This window comes from Syngnathoides biaculeatus, chromosome 10, assembly GCF_019802595.1.
Source record: "Syngnathoides biaculeatus isolate LvHL_M chromosome 10, ASM1980259v1, whole genome shotgun sequence".
In the NCBI taxonomy this organism is placed as follows: domain Eukaryota; kingdom Metazoa; phylum Chordata; class Actinopteri; order Syngnathiformes; family Syngnathidae; genus Syngnathoides; species Syngnathoides biaculeatus.
Window position 1 is genome coordinate 14,770,788 of NC_084649.1, and position 20,214 is coordinate 14,791,001.

Genomic DNA, 20,214 nt, shown 5'->3' on the forward strand with positions numbered 1-20,214 from the left:
GATTTGTGTGCGACTCACTTCCCGAAAGTCTGGAAGAAACCTTGAGGCGGACCAAAGAGCCACCTCACCCGTCAAGATAGTTCACCGCCCAGCTATGACGACCAACAAATAAGTACAGAAGTCCCTTTTTTTTTTCTCGCGTAAACATATAGCCGAAATAAAACATTTACGTCTCTTGTAAACTGTGAAGTTATCACAATACGTTGAATTCATATAACAACACCGGAATTTAATAATATTTGGTCGCCTTCGATCCAATGCGGAGGTAAACTGCTTTGGGATGTGCGTGTTTAAATGCACAATGCGTCCCGATGCGAATAATGTCAGTCACAATTTTAGCTAACCGCCCGGCTGGGAGAGCAACATAATAAAAGCAAGCAATTCAGCTGAGCTAGAAACCGTCAAGAATTATGCTGCGTAAAGGTTAGTTTGCTAGGGAAACTCCAATTTGCCTTGGTAGCATGAGAGACAACGCCAGTATCTTATTATACAGATTATGTAATATTTATCTTATATTCAAAGGAAATCACACAGTTTGATGCGTTCATGTTAACCGGTCTACTGCATAAATGTAGACAGTCCCTTGACGCAACAGCTGACGTGCTAAACATTGGCGGGAGTTTGAGGCGTTTGGTGGCGGAGGAAAAGTCGTCTGTTGCTCGAACTCGTCGTAGCAGACAACGTATCAAGGTTACATTTCTAAATCCACTAGAGGAACTTTGGCACAATTTCGACACCCTCAGATATCAGCTATATTACGGATAGCTGCTGTTAACTTGACATACAACACGTTATCTTGGTTTTGTACAGTACAGTACAGTACAGTACAGTATGTAGTAAACGTTGTGTCTCTACCAGATGATGCGGAAAAGACGAGGCTCGTCTGTGGATGGTGGGGAGAAACAACACCCTTCTTCCACTAGTAAGTTAATTCATTCTCCAAGGCTCGTATGGATCGGTCTCAATGACGTCACTACAGTCCCAGGATTCACGAGACCAATCGGAGAAATTAACGATAGAAAAAAAAAAAAAATTCACGCTTCACCTATCACCTGACCTCTATGACACACAAGATGGCGTAGTTGGAAATCTGTCCATTAAAAAAAAAAAAAAATTTGCACACTAAAAAGACAAAACAGTTACAGGAAATTTCAAGAGTTTACTCACAAATTTTTCTTGGTGTGAAATCTGGGACCATTTAGTTAGATGCAATTGATTTTCTGTTGTATGAATGGCCACAGGTGACTACACAGCTGCTTTTTCTGCGATCCCGTGCATGAGCTTTTAATTGCTCTGCCTCTCACTCTATGTTGCTAAATATAAATAAAGTACAGTACACTATTACTTGGGCAACAACTGTGGCTGTCTCGTATTAGCAGAGCCGATCTAGCAGCAAAGTCATTCCCTTACATCCGGGTTTGCTCGGTGCATTTTGTTCTTGGTAAGTATTGGATACCTTTTAGACTTCCCCACCTACTTAGCAATAGCTAAGTTCAGTGAAGGAGAAGTATTCTTTAGGGCCAAGGGCCTACGTAATACTCAAGTGTGTGAATGCAGTGCTTGTCTCCAAAATCTGTAGTTTCTGTTTCATTGTAATGAGTTTGCAAAAACGAGTTACCGCAATGCGAGCTGTTTTGTGAGTTGAGTTAAAAATGTAGCCGTGGAAGTAGAGAAAGAGATGCGGGCTCCACTTGGGACTCGTCCCGGTTGAACTCCTTTCTCTCCCTCTCGGTAACAAAAACGCAAATAATAATCTACACCTCTTTCGTTGGTGCAATCAACATAATTTAACACAACGCCGACTGTAATCACGCGTTAGTTATTTCAATTGCATTGTGTGGTAAACTAATCTTAGCAGTGTGGGGAGACAGGTTGCTTACAATGGATACCATTGCATGACGAATGGCTACAATTGGTTGTAGGCCTCCAGACTTTAGTAATTCTTTAGTTGGTCCACGGTATAAGTGCTTGTCGAGAAGAGGACAACATCTAATGAGTCCCGATAACGTTCCAAAGTCTTTTTAGCCATCATGCGTCACTTTTAACAGTCGTAGAAACGTTTGTGTAACTCCGATCTGTATGCAAAAGCAAAAGAGTGAACGGCGCGTCAGTAGAGTGAACCCTTCCGACATGGCCGGGTGTCCCTGATGTAGTGACGTGGTCGAAAACAGTCTATTAAGCATATTCCACTGCCATTTTAAAAAAAATTATCTATACCTATTTTGCTTTGTTTGCACACAGAAGAAAAGAAGAGTCGCACTGCTGGTCGCCAGTCTAAGGTGTCTGCTCCAGAAGAGACAACTGAAAGTACATTCAGTACACTTGTGCGAGAGGCGGGTGTCACTTTGAGCCACAGCAGCGCCTCCAATGTGATTGGTAAATTTCAAAATGCATCCAGTTGAAATGTAACTCAGTGATTCCCAAACAGTGTGCCCGGGTACATTCGTGTGCCGTGAGCGATCTTCAGGTGTGCCGTGGGAAGATATCCAATTTTATGTAATTGCTAAAAAAACATTTATTCCAAGAAATAATGTATCTTTATTCATCTATTTATGCCAGTGACGCACAATGACAGACAGAACAAAAAAAATCCTCTTCTATTAGATGGCAGGAAGTACATACAGTAATTTATCGATCCATTTTTGGTGACTTTTACTTTTGTTGGTGTGCCGTGAGATTTTTCAATTGTGAAAAATGTGCCTTGGCTCTATAAAGGTTGGAAATCACTCATTCAACTCACCATTTATTTGGATGTACCTTGATCTCTTTCCCTAGCTGTTGACCAGGTGGTGTTTCAGAAAAGGATAAAGCAAAAGCTACAGAAGAGTCCCGGGTACCCCAGTGTAAGTATACAATAATATACACCTCCCTGAAATGAATAAAGCAATACCATTCGGGGAGGCACGCCTCTGTAAGGCTGAAATAAACACTTTGCACTTGTCAAACAAGAATGTGCATAAACAACAATTCACCAAGAAAATGCTCCACAGGTAAAATTATTAATTAAAAAAATATTATTCATTCCAATTCCTCCCGTAAATAAAAAAAATGACTGCCTCAGTTCTCGTAATGCAATTAAAACTGAAACTTTTTAAGTAACATTTTAACACTCTGAAATAGCAAGTGAATCCCTGTAGCTAAAAAAAATGTATTTACCCTTAAGCAGAGAGAGAGAGAGAGAGAGAGAGAGAGAGAGAGAGAGAGAATAGCCACTTAAGACCACTTAAGAGCTCCCCTTTTAACATTATTATCTTTCATAGAAGTGTATCACGATGTTAACCACAGTAGGTCACAATGCACATGGACTGAAACCCACTGAACTCTTGCGTAATGCATGTGGTAATATTCATGAGTGGCCAACGACGCCTACTGGTTCTGCTGCGATTTGATATGGCAACGAAGAGCGTTGCAGATGTTACGTAAAAAAATACGAGACTTCAGAAAATATATACATTATATATATGCATTGTGTTTTAAAATGATATTCAACTACAGTGGAACCTCGATTTCACACACTAATTGGGGGACGCTTGTTGCAGCTGATTGTCCATTATATTGATTTTATATTGATTTCTTTTTTTCCTTTTGTGGCTATCTGCGAATATATTACTGTATAGGACAAAATGTTTTACTTTTTTGTGGCCTAAAATACCCAGTAGGCCTAAGGTACAAAGTTACTGTAAATAATTAGCTTGACAAAGTTTGAAGCGTTTTAACATTTTTGCACTGATGTGCGTGATGGTGACATTGTTGTCACAGGCGAGTCCAGGTGGTTCAGTGTCATGAACCAGAAGGAAGTCGTGTGCTTCCTATTCCCAAAAGTGTTGCCATGGATGGACGGCTTGACAGAAAAATTGTTACGGTGTTAAAAATGGCCCAAGAGACTTGTGTGTCGTTTGTCTCTTCAGCACCATCGCCATGTGCGCTCTCTCTGCGGAGACCTCCTTCTGACATTTTGTCTGTCACGTCAATACAATGTCTGGAAATGTTCCCAACTTTGGTTTGTCAACCAAATTTTGTGGAAAGCATGCAGGCAATAAGATACACACAAACATCGTGTTGACCATGAACCATGCCAATAGAGACCAATTCCAATGTCATTGCACAGATTTTGAAGGAATTCATCGCTGGACTGGAATCTCATATTGAGGATGCAGACAGATTTCGGAATTGCCTCCTCCCTTGTGTTCCAAGAATGGCCGATGCCGACTCCAGGTGACTATCAACCAAATTCCGCACAAAAGTCGGAATAGTAGCAGCAACAAAACAGATTTCTGGAGACATGCACATATTCTTGTATTGTAGGTGTATCAGCTCCTTCCAGGAAAGCCTGCTCCGCATGCTGCTTGGCATTGAGATCCTTCAGGTACAAATGTCCCAGTAAAAAAATTGAAAGTGTGATTCATAGATCTGCCGCTAATATCTGCTTCTTTCCTTTATGTAGACTCTTATCATAAACATGTTGCTTGAGAAATTGCCTGAATATATGCTCAGCAGGTCAGACCGCATGTCAAGTGTCCTTCTGCCCTTCTTCGACTTTATGTACATTCATTTTAGTTGTGATGTCAACGTGTTCTGTTTTTTTAGTGCTGATGATGCAGGGCTCAGTATTCCACGTGTTATCATCAACCAACTCAAGTGGCTTGACAGAGTGGTGGAAAGCAAGGTAGTGACATTTTTTACATTGGGGTCAATTCTTGGCTCTGTGGACGGTCTTAATCACGCTCTTGCCGATTGACAAATGCTGATCGTGTACGAGATCATTTTTGTTCGTGTTTAATGTAGGAGCTGGCGGCCAAGCTCATGGAGCTGCTCTCAGTGGCACCAGTGGACGTCCAGCGTGATATCATCAGCAGCCTGCCAGAGATACTGGAGGACTCTCAGCACAATGATATAGCCAGGGAGCTGAAGTATGTGCAGTAGGCGACAATCAGCTAGATTCATATAAAGAGGGACATATTGTTGAAAATCTTATACATTTTGTGCAGTTCTTTGCTGAAGAAGAACACTCAGTTGACTGTAGCTATTTTGGATGCCCTTTCAAGTCTGAATCTCAGCTCCTCATTACTGACTGAGGTAATTAAGCATAATGGAAAATCTTACTTTTTTTGTTGCTGTTGTGAAACATTTGCAATATCTTGCAATGGTTAAGGGGACATGTTTTGCCATTTTTTGAGATTTAATACAGTCTTGGGGGAGACTTAGAAGTTGATCGCTGGAAGCCCATCATTGATGTGTTTGGTAGTTGGGGACCGTTGCTGTACACTGCACAAAAGATGGTCCATGTTGACGTTTTCTCAGGTTCGTGGGGCCATTATGACCACCTTGGCTGCTGTGCAACTGGAAGATCTGCCTGTGGTTGTCAAATTTATTCTGCATTCCATTTCGCCGTCTGATGCATACGAGGTCAGAGCACTGGAATCAGCTACCAGATTTTTTTTTTTTTTTTAGGGGCTACAAACTAAAAATTTCCCTCTTTTTAAAGTACACTCTGGCTAAAAGATAATCCAATGAGATCCATTGGAAGACATGAATCAAATATTCTGCTGTAATGCTGTTTTGTACATCATGTCAAATACACAACCACAATAATAAATGTTTTGTTAAAGTAATACCTATCTGACCATGAAGATGAAAAAAAAACTATCATTTAAAGGAATTTTTACCCCTCATGTATTAGATCTTATTAGGTCTTTATAACAGATTTGCCCGAGTGTATACTCATGTAATATTTGATTGTGGACAGGTGGTGAGTTCGCTTCGTAAGAAACTAGAACTAGAAGATTGTGTTCTCCCTCCTGTGATGCAAGCATCCCAGAGCCGCCTGAAGAGCAGAGGATCAACGACGTATGACTTAGTCATCTACACACATGAATGTACAGTGCTGGTAAACCCCAATTATAATGTGTTAATGGGATTATAAACATCCCTGAAAAAAACGTCATGTAAATTCAACACACCACAGAGAAATGTTAACCAGCCTGCCAAATTTGAATCAAAAATCGCTAAGTATACAAAATTAGTCATTAGTCATTTCTCAGACAATGTGGGTGTGTCAAATGCATGCGCCGGTCTGACATCTAGGTGCTCTTCTGATTTATGGCATCTCCTCACACACGAATGCCATTTCTCTTATAATTTTCATCCGACTGCTTTGTAAAACAGATGGTATGCCGAAAAGATTATAGTTTTATAGGAATCAAACATACTGGGTGGGTGGTACCTTATACAATGTAAAATCCTGTTAGGAAGCTCTTGCTGTTGGTGACAATGCCGAGCACGGCGCCTAATAACAGCGGATGGTAGGGAGACAGTCGGCATTGCCACATTCCCTAGAATTAATTTACCGGGGAACCTACGGAGCCATGTTTTCATTGGTGAAAGTTTGCAAAACTTTCTGTTGTAAATCGGTACTGCACAGTTGCAAATGTTCAGCTGGCATCTGTGTGTGTCTTCAAAATGTCAACCCATCGCTTTGTTATCTCATCATTTTTTGGGAAGCTTAGATAACGTCACCGAGCTCTTGTGTAAATTGAGGCATCCGGCGAAAATGCATTTTGGGAGTGCCGATTCTTAGACATTCTTAGTTTGCTGTAAATGAACCTTATTATGAAGGCTTTGCAAAGCTAACCCACAACTCTGCAGCGTAGCCTGACAAAACAAACTTATTTTGTCCTTGTATACAGTAGTGCTTATGTCACACGGCTGTTTTAGTCCCACCTACAAAATCAGGCAATTTCAAATCCATAGCAACAATTCATCACTATATTTTGCCTTATAATATGTTTTCATAACTTATCTTGTAACACATTTGCAGTAATATATTTAGAACTGAAACATATTTATGCTTTCTGCCACTCTGTTTTTGTGGATCAGGTTCAACTTAACTACAGCAACCACCGGCAGCCAAGATGTCATTACCCTGATTGTGGATGCCATTAAGTCGGCAGTGCGCTTCCAGAAGACAATATCCGAGGCGTGGCTCAAGGTGCACAACTGTTATGTCCCCTCCGTTTGGTGTTTTGAGAAAAAAAACAACTGATCCACTGATACTGCTTGCGTACTATTTTCCCACAGGCAATTGAGTCTGTGGAAGAAGTGGAAGATCACAAGGTAAATGTTTTATCAAGTCCACTTCATAGCTTAGGTAGACATTTATTGGCCATAGTTTTATCGGTGACTCATACACTTACCAAGATATCGGAAACAGTTCCACAAACTAATCCCAAATTTTGACATTGACAGAGAGGAATTAATTTAACCGAATGTTAAGATTTTTGATTGTTGTTCCGATTGGATGGCAACCAGGTCAGGGTTTACTTCGCCTGCTGCACTAAGACACTTATGAGGATAAGTGGCTCAGAAGATGGATGGATAGATGAATGTTTTGAGTGCAGTGTAACACCACAAAAATACTACCACAGTAATAAATATGTTGAATTCATCACCCTACTCTAAAGGTCTCAATCAAAGCTGAGCTTTATTATATTTGTAAAGGTAAATTTCGTTATATGTAGTTCTTGGGTCATTTTAAAGTTGTGGCTCAAATGACTCCAATGGTCCTAAAGAAAAAAAAATTGTGTGTAATAAAGAGAGGTTGGGAGAAAATGCATTTTAACAAGATAAATTCGATTTGTACAAAAATATTTTTCATGCATATTCAGGAATACCTTTTCTAATTGAGAAAATTCATGTCTTTCATGTTATTGCATCAACCAGCCTGTGTTGCTTTTTTTTGATGCAAGTAATAGGGTTTTATATATACATACACACACGCACAGAGTAATTGGAAAATACCATTTTCTACCATTTACCATGTTCGGGATCACAGGTCAGCTGAAGAACTTTCCCAACTGACATCTCAGACGATCCAAAAATCTAAACTACTACATAAAAAAAATAAAATAAGCATTCGTTTGAGTTGATCCACCCCTTGAAATTCAACCTTATGTCATTGCTGAATGTCAGTATGAATCGAAATTCTGTTGCTGCTGCATCAGGTTATCGATCTGCTGGTGCTGTTCATCTTGCACTCAACCAACGCTAACCAGAGTCGGCGGGGCGCTGAGAAGTTGCTGAAGATCAAAGTGAGGTCTGGCCTGATCTCTGAGCCGCTCCTGCAGAAGACGTTTAAGGATAACAAGCAGGCAAGTATATTCACTGACTCTGACTCTCAGATTTGTCTTTATTTGACTCGTGCGTTTTGTCATTGTTTTAGGTTCTGCAAGGGTATTTCTTCTCTATCCTTGCCCTGGCTCAGAGTTTGTTGCGCTCGTCAGATCCCTGCGTTGTTCCATTTGCTGGACACATGTATCGGCATTCCTTCACGTCTTTTGATACTTACTGCCAACAGGTTGGCAAGCGTTTATTCTTTAAATATTCACGTGTTATAGTTCAAAAAATGTATAACATATACTCCATGTCTTTTATTAAAGGAGGTTGTGGGCTCTCTGGTGACCCACGTGTGCAGTGGTGTCAGGGTGGAGGTAGACATGGCCCTGGAGCTCCTTTGTAATCTGGTTACTGAACTACCTGCTGAAATAGGGCCCTATGCTGTTTTTGTCAAGGTCAGGTGAAGGTCGTTTTTTTCTGTTTTTGCAAACTATTTGTTTTGTGAAGCGTCTCATTCTATTTGCTTAACTAATGTCATGGCAGTTTATTTTATGTCTTCTAACATTTTGATGGTTCAGTTGTTGATAGCAGTATGTATTAAATAAGTCAGTAAATGCCCTTCAGGTAATACGGGTTTCTCTTTATTTCATCACCAAGTTTAGTGATATTTGTCCTTCTGATGAGAATACAGAGAGATTTGTCAGCCTATTCATTGTAAATATTTTCTGCAGGGAATTTTGGACTACCTGGACAATCTCACACCTCAGCAAATTCGCAGACTTTTTCACCTGTTGAGCAGACTTGCATTTGGACCACAACAAGGTTCACACATACAGGTGCATTCCCTCATTTAGTGACGTTTCTGGACATTTATAATGATTTTTTTTGGAGCTGCTGGTGATTCATTCAGTTACTCCTTTTAGGACGACATGCACATTGTAATCCGCAAACAACTCTCAAGCACTGTGCCCAAATATAAGCGCATTGGCATCATTGGCGGCGTTATGATCATAGGCAGCATGGGGGCACTCGTGTAAGAGCTTTTCTTCTCAGATTGTTGTGTTGTTTTTATTCTTCCTCCATTTTATTTTCTGTACCATGCTCTTTGCACAACCAGACCTAAATGCAAAGATACTCCGAACAGCTCGTTACCACCGGAGACATTCAGACAAGTACGCAGGAAGAAAATCTATACTTAATTTTATCCACATTGTTTTTGTAGTGGTTTGTTTAAGTTCAATTTTGTTTTCAGTTGTCTTCCCTGTTGGAGTTGGTGCAGTCCAGTAGTGAGACTTCACCTGAAGCTGCAGCTCTATACTGTGACGAGCTGGCCAATCTAATTCAGACCTCCACTTTGGATCCACAAGTGCAGGTAGGTAAGACTACTAATTCATATAAAAGATAAATTGCGGTGTTTGCTACAGGTTTAGTAGCCCATAGCATCTGACAGTAATCAGAATATACAGTACCATGCGAGTGGTGTTCTGAGCAGTATTGTTAAAGGATGCATCAGAGACTTCTTGGTCAGTGCTTTGGCATTACACCCTTATTATTCTCTCCATTACCTGATCTTTGATGTAGGATTTAGTTGTTTTTGTGAAAAACGAGAAAAGCAAAGTAGGAAGTAGAACTGTTTATTTTTATGACTGCATTGAGTCTGAAAAAAAAATACTCCTTTCTTCACAACAGCTAAAATGTCAGGCAAAACATTTTATTATTTCATTTGGTCTATTATGTGCTGTTTGTCTTCCTCGTGCACAGGAGAAGATCAGCCAGAGAGTCTTAGATGTCTTCCAGGGTGACTTTGTGGTGGATCTGGGGCCCGAAATATCAGGGTCAGTGATCAGCAGCTTTAATTCATTTTGATTCCTTTGATAATCAGGCCTTCTGTATTAATAGTATCTGGTTCGGGTCTCAGGTCGTTCCCCTTCCCGGCCCGTGTCATGTACGATCTGGATGAAGACGAGAGTCAAGGAGGCATTGCCATCAACTTGATGCCTCTGCTGGCCAATGACATGTTCAGCAGGGCGGAGCAACACAGTCGAGCCAAGGACAACAAGTTGGTGACCTTAATTTCATCTATCTGGGTTACACATTTAACTGCCAACTGGTGAATTTAACAGTTCTTTTGTCATCAGGAGTTCTCTCTGTTTGTCACCATTTTTCCGCCTGCTGCGGTTCTGCGAGGAGAAACAGAACCAAGGTGACTTAGAGGAGATAGATGCCTTACTGGGTGAGAAAGAGATTGGAATTCATTGTAAAGCCACCTTATTCTTTATCATTGTGTGGCTCTTAAAAATCTTGAATCCATGCTTGTGAATTTTTGTGGGCTTTCAGGCTGCCCTCTCATACTAACAGACATGGATGTTGTTGAAAAAATCGACAGCCTGTCCAAAGTGGAGCGGGAGTTCATTTGCACGCTGCTATTTCACACCATCAACTGGTTCAGAGAGGTAACTGCACATTTGCAAAGAGTACATGGATTGTTAGTCTTGATTTGATTTCGGGTTACGAGTGATCTGGAGCCTATGCTAGCTCATTTTAGGCTGGAGGGTTTACACACTTGACTGGTTGGCAACTGATCACGGGACACAAATGCACAAACAACCGCTCGCACTCAAATTCAAACCTAATGAAAATTTCCAATCGTCAGTTAACCATGTTATTGAATCCATGTTTTTCGAATGTGGGAGGACTACAGAGTATTTGGCATTTTAAGTGAATAAGAGGTCTTAACTGAATCAAAATCATTTAAATATGTTTTAAAGACCTTGTAAAGAGCATTTCAAGATTTGTTTTGAAATACATTATCCGTTTGATGATAATTGTTGAGAATGTGTAAAGACGTAAGGCTTACACAATTGTGCATATTATTCAATTGTAGCCATAGAGTTTGTTTTCAAAATTTTCATTGCCCAATTGTACGGCTGTCACCGTAATGGCTGATGTGTACTTGCAGGTGGTAAATGCCTTTTGCAAGATCAAGGACAAAGAGATGAAGATGAAAGTGATGACCCGTCTGCAGAACATCACTTACCTTCAGACCCTGTTGGAGAAGGCTTTGGCCGGTGGGTATCACGTACACAGTATCAACTCTCATTACCAGTCTCAGAGAGTTTTAAAATTGCTGTCTTTGTTCCAGGAACTCCTGGATATGTTCCACCTGTTGCTAACTTTGATGGAGAGACTACAGATGTGATTTTACCCAGCACCACTGCTCCTGTGAATAAGACAAAGAAAGGTAAGCACACATCCCTGGCTATATTTTATACTGCGATTCTATTATAAAAACAAATGATCATAGGAGAAAAAGGCACTGTGAGGATGTCGTTTTGAATATGGTTTCAAGATGGCACAGGAAAGAAGAGGAAGACACCTGGGAAGAATTCCTCCGAAGGCAGCTCTCAGATGGAGGACAAGATAGAAGAGGAAACGCAGCAGGTGAACAAAAAATGCTCCAGTTTTTCATTCCAATTATCATGGCATAAAAGTTAAGACTGTACTTCAGAACCGTTAATGTTCTAAAAATCTCAAATTTGAAGTGAGCACATTTCTACTTTGGCTTATATGGTCATAGAAAATAAAGTCAACACCCCGAAAATTGAAAACTGTAAATGGTAAATCCAGAGGACTTACTGTAGATACAGGCTTGCATCTAATTGACTTATTGTTAACAGACTACCTTCATGTGACATTTTCTTGCATACTTGACTTGCAGACGATAAGTAGTGACCAATGAGCCTTTGCATGTTCTAAAAGGAGCCAGAGAAGGAGAAAGAGAAAGAGAAGGAGGCCCGCCAAGGAGTCAACCTGGCGTCCTACAGGCCATTTTTCAGGGAGCTCGACCTGGAGATGCTCAGTGTGCTGCAGTGTGGCTTGCAGGCCCGCTCAACGCTGGACTCTGAGCTCAACACCAAGGTGAGACACGGAGACCTAACAGCAGTACTCTCAAAATTTCAAACCAAAATACACCTAAATGTAATACACATTGTGTCTTTGACATCTCTTTGAGGAGCGGCAGGAGGTTCTTTTAGGTCCATCAGAGCTAGTTTACCTGCTGGAAGATATGCTTCGCAAAGTGGAGTTTCGTCTGACTGCTTCTTCTGCCAAGAGAGTACCTTTCCTCAAGGTTCGCTGCTGACAAATCAATAGAACACAAATACACGCCGCAGGCCACAATTAAGTACACTTTGCCAACCTAATCGGATCCAGTCAAAGATAACACAGCACTGTATAAAAATAATTTTGCTCATTTTCGACTCATCCTGATCATTAGAGGAATCCATTTGTTTATTATTGTGGGTGTAGTCTGTTGTGGGAATCCATCGCAATTCTAAATCAAACGTCTTTAAGAAGCATGGTAGTATTAGTTGCATTTAGAATAAGATTCGCGCACACATTCACAATTTACCTTATATGAAATTTTAAAATGTGGCTGGAAGCCAAAGTACTTGGCTTAAACTCATGCAAGCCCGGGGAGAGCATACAAACGCAACAGACTGAAACTTTAAGGCGGACGTGCCACCCACTAGGGCACCGTTCTACCATGACAAAGCACAATAGTTGTGATTGTTTTGAATTCTACAAATATCATCATACTAGAACTCACTAGAAAAGTTCTACCTGATTATGTGCTTACTGAAGTTGCGTTGATAGCAGTTGTATTAAAACAAAATGAATAATTTATTTAACAATGACCTATAGTTCAAACGGGTATATAGACTGATTTGACTTTAATATGGAAAGCCAAACTTTACTGTATTAATTGTCGTATTGTGGCAGGCAAGGGCTGACAAGAGCATAGGCTTCTCCCACCTCCAACAAAAGAGCCCCAAAGATATAGCTTCATTCTGCATCCAGATGCTGCCTGCTCTCTGCTCACATTTGGAGAGCTGTCACAACCATTTACAGGTACTAAACAAAAGATTGGGTTTAAAAACAACTTCATTTCAGCACGTCTGCTCTTTTGTGCCTGCAGTCATTGCTCTCTAACAATGACGGTATTGTGGACGGGCCCGGCATAGATGCTCAGGAGCACCAGTTAATATCTTCTTGCTATCAGCTTCTCCTAAAGGTGTTCAACTCCATTTTAAGCTGGTGAGCAAAAGAGCACTGCCTCACGCCAGGCATCCGTGTTTTTATACCCAGAAGCAGCTAATATCAGTCTGTCTGTGTTTGGGTGGTCATTGAAATGATTGACAGGTCTGGATTTAGCCATCCCAACCATCGGGGCTTACTGAAGAAAGCTTTGCAAGTCTTTGCAGGACGACTGAAAGATGGAGAAGATGAGCTGAACCTGGAGCTTCTTGTAAAGTGAGTAAGAAGACTGAAAAGAAATGAGACAGCACTGTTACTCAAACTTTTCTGGAGGGGAAAAAAAAAAAAAAAATCAAACTATCTGACTCATTCCCCAGATTGACTGTTGCTAAACTGACACACAAGCCACACTCACTGGCCACAACATTAGGTTTCTTTCTTAAAAATATTCTTTTACAAAAATAACAATGATCACTTTTGATTGACACTAACAATACTGTATACAGTAGTTATTATTGGAGTGTGGTTTATAGAAGTATAGCAGCGCATTGAATACTGCTGAAAACTTTACTGACATACAGTATTGCCCAACGTATCCTAATGCGGTTTAAGATTTATTTAGTCGTGCAGGTTTAACTAATATTGAGAACAATAACTTGATTTATTCAGGGATCGTTCTCAAGAACCAATTTGTTCTTAAAAACCCAAATTACCCACTCTTCAACCAGACTTTCACTATTTCTGAAAACGCAAAGTAATACCTGGGTTTTTACAAAAGTTGTAATTGAACAAGATCATTATTGTATTATTTTACAATGAAATTATATTTAGGGCTGCAATCAGTACTCTGGTATTTGGAACAGCTCAAATAAAAAAAAAAAGGCTTGAGGATTTTTCTATGCTCCTGTTTATTTTATTGCAAAGCTCAAGGGATGACCTCAAATAAACAGACGAAAACAGATGAATGGGTAATGTGGAAAAACACTGGTCAGAAAGGACTTATGAGTAGAATGGATCATGTGGCCAATCAGAGAGGTTTTGGGGAAGTCAAAGGAAATTATTGTTTCGTCTTGAGGTGTCTTCATTTTGCTGCACGCTTCAAAAACATCATGTACTATAAAGAACATTTCATTTTGCTAGTCATCTTGTCAAACTCATAAAGCAAATCCATGATCCTACTGGATTATATAGCATCTTAAAATGTTAGCTGCTAAGTGAAATTGCACAAAGTTTGTTCATGTATTTTTTTTTTTAATGAATGCCTTGTTTTTGATACGATAAATGTTTACTCATATTCATTTGGAATGAAAATGCTTGATATCTACAGCCCTAATTATATCACAAGATTTAACATTAACATAACATAACAAAACCTTTACATTATGACGAGCAGTGATGTCAATGTAGATTGTACCAAGAACAAGGCTGCAGTAATCATGGCCTTCACTTGGTGTCACTGCGACGAACACAACTTTTTCTCACAATGCAAATGGTTTCTTTAGAACCCAAGAACACATTTATCAAAAGCCTTACTAGCATCTTTGTGAGCCAAACCGAATGGTCTATCCATGCAGTATTTTATTAACATTAGGGTACCTGCATATTGAAACAAACTTTCTTTTTGTTCTCAGACACAGCTTCAATTACCTGCTGAACTTCCGCAGCACCGTTCCGAATCTCAGCTCAGCTCTGTCTCTCTCTCAGCTGTTGACCACTGTGTCAGAGAAAGGAGGCAACGCTCCTGCTTATAGGGAGCAGACTGGTCAGACTTACACTATTTTAGTACTTACATTGCCTCCTCTACTTTCTAGTGGGCGGCCATGATGTTTGTTTGTTTTGCCCACTTAGCTTCTCTTGCGCGGAGCTTCCTGAACCAGTCGTGGGTGACCATCAGTGGTGAGAAGCAACGAGGGACCAAATTCAATGAAGCACTTCATGCTGTCCTCAGGTCTGTCAACTTGACATCATCAAAGACACCTCACAATAGGATTACTGTAATGTCTAGCAGTATGTATAATATGCTCTTGAGTATATTACATACCCAAAAATCAGGAAAACCTTTGTGTATAATACGCACCATCAATTTACTCCTCTCCAGGCTCAAAGCATGAAATATTTGTGTATTTTATTAGGCTGATTTGTTTGCATGCGAATCTGCACAGCGTCTCAGTGAATCATCATTCATCCACTTATCCTCACTAGGGCTTGCTTGGAGCCCCTCCCAGCTATCTTTGGGTGAGAGGCAGGGTACACCCTGAACTGGTCGCCAGCCAATGAATCAATTCATTTTCCTTATACCTATGTATAATATCCTCAGTCGACTTAATAAGAAATATTGGCCTTTTTACACATGAAAAATTACGATAGCCGCATCTATACACCACTGCGCAACAATAGTTACATTTTTACATCAAAACTTACAACTGAGAAATTTCCGGAATTGACTTATGATTTTCACTTGAAAAATATAAATGTAAACAGAAGCTAGTATAGACAAATGTATTTATGTTCACAGCACTTACCTGGAGCATGTGGACGATGTTCTGAAGGCGGTGGAGGAAATAGCTAATGAAGGCTTCCCTCAGATCATTAATGCATCAAAAGACGAGAGCTCTTCCTCTTGGCCCACCCTCAGTAGGTAAATACATCCATCGTTGTCATCACACCAATTCCTCTGCGATCTATGCGAGGTTTCATTCAGCTGTCTTCCCAAAGGCAAACATTCGTGGTCTTCTATAAAGTTTTGATGGCAGAGCTGGAGAAATCAGTCCGGAAGATTCCATCAGGCAAAATCAGTGACAACAGCGAGGTCTACCACCTGACGTCAATAAACAACAACCCCTTATGCAGTCACGAGCCACATTAGGCACGCCTGATGAGTTTGTACCTAATAATCTGCCTTAACAAAATAGTCACTCACTAATTGCAATAATTATCTTAAAGGGAACTTGCTCACTAATGAGCATCATGTATTGGATCTCATTAGACCTGAACCTAATCACGTGGCCAGTGACTGTATGATTGGTTCTAACTTCATTTACGTAATGAATGAATGATTATTATCTCCACATATCCATGCCCTCGTCAGGCCCAGAGTTTGAAGCTGCTGACTTGGAATTTAGCAGTCCGGGACTTTCATATCCTGGTCAACTTGGTAAAGGTATATATTCTCTTCATTCAAGTCCATTTAGAACTTTTATTTCACCTCAGTTTTTGACAGATGATCATTCATTCACCTTTTTTGGTCTCGAACCCTGTCACGCAGGTGTTTGACTCGAGGCCTGTGCTTAATGTGTGCCTTAAGGTGAGCTTGGTTCTCATGCTGAGTTGTATTTGGGTGTTCTGAAGGAGACTTCAAATCAGTAAATTATGTTTTCTTCATGAGTAGTACGGGCGTCTCTTCTTGGAGTCTTTCCTGAAGCTGGGGATGCCGCTGCTCGATTGCAGTTTCAAAAGGCATAAGGTGCATATGAATTGTCTCTCTTTCGAGCAAGAATTTTTTTTAACATATGCCTTTTTCATAAAATTAGAACTGTTCCATGAATGGAGCTCCACAACATAAAGTTGGAGAACATTAAAAAAAAATGTAGAATTAGGTATAGTCAGTGCGGTGACTTGGTCTTGGGTTGTCTCTTTTCTTAGGAGGACGTCCAGAGCCTGTTGAAGACCTTCCAGCTCAGCACCCGGCAGCTCCATCACATGTGTGGACACTCTAAGGTCACTGTCTTAAGTATATTGTTCATTTTCTGTGGTCTTTATAATAACCAAATTCATTTAATAACAAAATAAAGCTCACGTATTATACAGTACCTTTCGTGGTACCAGGTATTAAAATGAATTAGAAATTGATGAAACAACGGTAGCCAAATATTCTTTTTTTTGCACATTTATTGAAAAACAGCCGGGATCAATGGAATTGATTTTTAGAAAATGACATAATAAGCTAATAAAATGTCAGACACACCTTTTAACTAGTCATATAAAAACAGCAATAATAATCTTAAAAACTTAATCTGGCAATTTTCTAATGTGTTGACTCATGTCCTAAATAAGAGTGAAAAGGATATTTCTCATCACTTTTTCCCTTGTTTCATTGAAGTGCTTTTATGTGCATTTATGTATCACTGATGGCCTTCTGCGTGCAATACGATGTCACTCAACGAGAGAGAAATTTCATTGGGCTGCTTGCACTTCCAAATTTATCTTCGTGCAGTTTTTCGTTCAAATCCAAGCTAGAATATCATTTACGATATAGTGTTCCACAATTTTGAATATGCATATGTCATGTAAATTGATCAAATTGCGCACAGTGCCAGGTTGTATAGTATATTTGAAACAAATAAAGACCAGAATGTACCCTGGTATATTCCACGATGCTCAGATTCACCAGGACACAAGTTTGACCAACCATGTGCCGGCCCTGAAGAAGAGTCTCGAGCTGTTTGTCTACCGAGTGAAGGCCATGCTCACCCTGAACAACTGCCAGGAGGCCTTTTGGATGGGCAACCTCAAGAATCGCAACCTGAAGGTATGACATTTGAGTTACATTGCCCTGGTGGACTGATCTTACAACATGTAACGATAAATGTGCACCTGTATGCTGCAGGGTGAAGAGATACTTTCTCAAAGGACTGAAGAAAGTGAGGAGGAAGAGGAAGAACAACTGGCTCCACAGATCCAGGCAGAGGAAGAGGTAATTACCATGTTCATATTTTTTTTCTGTGGGTGTCTTCTGGTCAGAAATTACAGAAAATACTTGCAAAACTCCAAGTTGTTGTTTTTAAAGCCCAAGTGTCATCCCTATAAACATTCTAAAATAGATATTGTAATGAAAAATACATATAACATTATTCACTTCAATGTCTACACAAAAAAATAAATATGAGCGGAGAGCGCGTCATCCACGCGCAAAGTTGCGAAAGTGTCATTCGACATCCAAGTGGTCGCCATATTGGCTGTATCTACAGTCCGTGACTTGAGCCCGGACATTCGCCATTGAAAAAACGCTGTGGCCCCTACTGTGGGAGACGAACACGCCCCTTCTGACGTGGAAGGTTTTTTTCGAAGAAGAGAACATCTCACAACCAAGTGAAGTTACTGGGGCAATATTACCTTATTGTTTCGAGTCATATTTAGATATGTGGATCACGGCCAAACCACAACCCCGCCCGATCCACCTCTGCGCGGTGGTGATAAACGCCGCCCGCGAGTGACAAGGCCGGTAGCAGTCCACAAGGCCTGCGGAGGCCGTCCTTCAGAGAAGCCTTCTGATCCGCACATCGATACGTTTAGCACCCCTGATTTACGCATTACACCCCCCCCCCCCACAACTATTGTACTTTTAGTAGCTGTCAATTGGAACCCACGAAGCTCTCGTCCTTTGCACCTGTGGAATCCATTTTTCACGACGAACTGGGTCTCTTGTAAACTTATGAAGGGTAAATTCATTCTCCTGAGCGTTCGAGCAATAGCCAGCATTACAACAAGCCGGCATTTTAGCTAACACGAGGGACCAACGAGCTACGTTCCCGCAGGTAAAATTAATAGAAACAAATGAGTCCGCTTGAGGGGGCTCCTGCCTATGTCATCACTTCCTGCTTCTTCTCGAAAACAAAACCCTAGAGAGGATTTTCATGGCGGGAGTTACAAAAAGCCATACATGTCAAAATCATGTTTTGTGGTGAAAAAAGGCATGGTCCATACCCGCTTCCGTTTTTTCATTAATAACATACTAAAAATCATGCATTTCATGACAGTGGCCCTTTAAGAGATGCATTCAACATGTTTTTTTTTTTTTTTTTTTTTTTTTTTTTTTAGTTTTACAATAAAAGCATATTGGCCTTGTCAAACATGCCGCATGGAACTGTAAAACACAGTGCTTTATGACACGATACGAGTGTTAACTTGATTTGAACTATTTGTTTACACCCAAAGGCCTGAGCTCATGTTTTCAGTGTGGTCATTAAGGAACAGTCACAACAAACACGTTTTGAAAAATTCAAGGCACAATGTGCGGAGCCGGTTGAATGGACCCTATTAAAAGCGAGTGCGTTATGCAAACACAACGGTGCCGAGTAAGCAACATGTAGCTTAAAGGTTTGGCAGGAGTGAGGACAGACCGCTTAATAGAATAGAGCCCACAGCACTGCTATTCTAGCCAAGGCAGCCTGTTGAAAGTAAAAGAGGCCAGTGTGCTTGATAAGATAGCCGAGTTATTTATTACGCAGTCTTCTCGCGAGTGAATGGTATTTTGTCAATTCTGAGAACCAGTTTATCTGCCGTTTATAACAACTTACATGAACACCGAGTTATGTAAAAGAGGTTCACAATGTCACTTGTGTGATTTCCCTTAGGAGCAAGACAGCGACGCTGAGGCAAAAAGCGAGGGCGCCAAGGGGGACAGTAGCGATGAGGATCAGACAGATGACTAAAATATATTGTATTGATCCTTCAACAAAAGCATTCAACACATTTTAAAACAAAATGGACACATCCAAGCAAATATCTATTCATACTTTGGGCCATACAACCATATTTCCCATAGAAATTTTTCACGTCAGCTATGGAAAGTGCATACGTCTTTATAGTTTACAGTAAAACTTTTTCATGATAATGTTGACAGTCGATTTGATCATTTTGTTCAAAAAATGTATGTATATATTTTTTTTGCCAAAATAAAACTTTTCTTGTGAATTATCGGGACCACAGATACATCTGTATAAACAAGACAAATAACAGCAGCTGCAACATTTTTCCGTGTAAAAAAAATGTTGACGATACATGATACAGACGGACTTAAGTTATACATCATATAAATAGGGGGCATGCTGCATATTAAAGTGTGTGAAAGAAATACATTTGAGACTTAAGTGAACGAGCAAATACTGTATTTCCACGTTAAAAACAATTCACCACCAGTTTTGTGAAAGCGGCAATTAAAATGCTGCAATTTCATTTTCAAGACGACACGCCATTTGAAACCACGCGATAATTACGTTTTAAACGTAAATTTGAATGAACTTCCGTAGTTGACCTCTGCAGGCTTAACGCAGCTTTTTTTTTTTT

At 40.3% G+C, this 20,214-nt stretch overlaps 1 protein-coding gene and 1 long non-coding RNA gene across 7 annotated transcripts; one reads left to right on the forward strand and one right to left on the reverse strand.

The window, feature by feature from the left end:
- Nucleotides 1–9: 9 nt before the first annotated feature.
- On the forward strand, nt 10–20,123 carry fancd2 (FA complementation group D2). Of its 4 annotated transcripts, XM_061833936.1 has the most exons (45): nt 323–423; nt 576–690; nt 859–922; nt 2,242–2,376; nt 2,776–2,843; nt 4,109–4,215; nt 4,306–4,366; nt 4,445–4,497; nt 4,588–4,666; nt 4,786–4,910; nt 4,989–5,076; nt 5,302–5,406; nt 5,747–5,847; nt 6,877–6,988; nt 7,078–7,113; nt 8,001–8,147; nt 8,219–8,353; nt 8,436–8,567; nt 8,844–8,948; nt 9,036–9,145; nt 9,230–9,284; nt 9,365–9,484; nt 9,874–9,947; nt 10,031–10,171; nt 10,251–10,345; nt 10,450–10,565; nt 11,072–11,180; nt 11,255–11,353; nt 11,462–11,553; nt 11,872–12,030; nt 12,125–12,241; nt 12,895–13,023; nt 13,091–13,209; nt 13,315–13,425; nt 14,781–14,911; nt 14,998–15,097; nt 15,665–15,787; nt 15,865–15,958; nt 16,238–16,309; nt 16,415–16,453; nt 16,538–16,612; nt 16,792–16,866; nt 17,531–17,677; nt 17,756–17,842; nt 19,503–20,123. In XM_061833936.1, the coding sequence occupies exons 3-45, from the start codon at nt 859–861 to the stop codon at nt 19,578–19,580; spliced, it is 4,320 nt and encodes a 1,439-aa protein (XP_061689920.1). In that variant the 5' UTR covers nt 323–423; nt 576–690; the 3' UTR covers nt 19,581–20,123. The 4 variants fall into 4 exon arrangements, with proteins under 4 accessions (XP_061689921.1, XP_061689920.1, XP_061689918.1 ...); XM_061833937.1 differs by lacking the exons at nt 323–423; nt 576–690 and adding an exon at nt 10–112; XM_061833934.1 differs by having other exon boundaries at nt 395–690.
- Nucleotides 10,158–15,778, reverse strand: LOC133508145 (uncharacterized). 3 transcript variants are annotated; one of them, XR_009796994.1, is made up of 8 exons: nt 15,672–15,778; nt 14,940–15,106; nt 14,797–14,863; nt 13,350–13,438; nt 12,167–12,249; nt 11,150–11,332; nt 10,380–10,569; nt 10,187–10,292 (listed from the first exon to the last, which is right to left on the reverse strand). It is a non-coding gene; the product is annotated as an uncharacterized LOC133508145 (long non-coding RNA). The 3 variants fall into 3 exon arrangements; XR_009796993.1 differs by lacking the exon at nt 15,672–15,778 and adding an exon at nt 15,227–15,658; XR_009796995.1 differs by lacking the exons at nt 10,380–10,569; nt 15,672–15,778 and adding an exon at nt 15,227–15,658 and having other exon boundaries at nt 10,158–10,292.
- Nucleotides 20,124–20,214: the final 91 nt, after the last annotated feature.

Coding starts and splice junctions, on each gene's coding strand:
- fancd2 (XM_061833934.1), top strand. CDS start 547: ATGTTAACCGGTCTACTGCATAAATGTAGACAGTCCCTTGACGCAACA. Junction 7,114..8,000: donor AAGAAGTGGAAGATCACAAG/GTAAATGTTTTA, acceptor CTGCTGCATCAG/GTTATCGATCTGCTGGTGCT. Junction 13,426..14,780: donor AACCTGGAGCTTCTTGTAAA/GTGAGTAAGAAG, acceptor TTTTGTTCTCAG/ACACAGCTTCAATTACCTGC.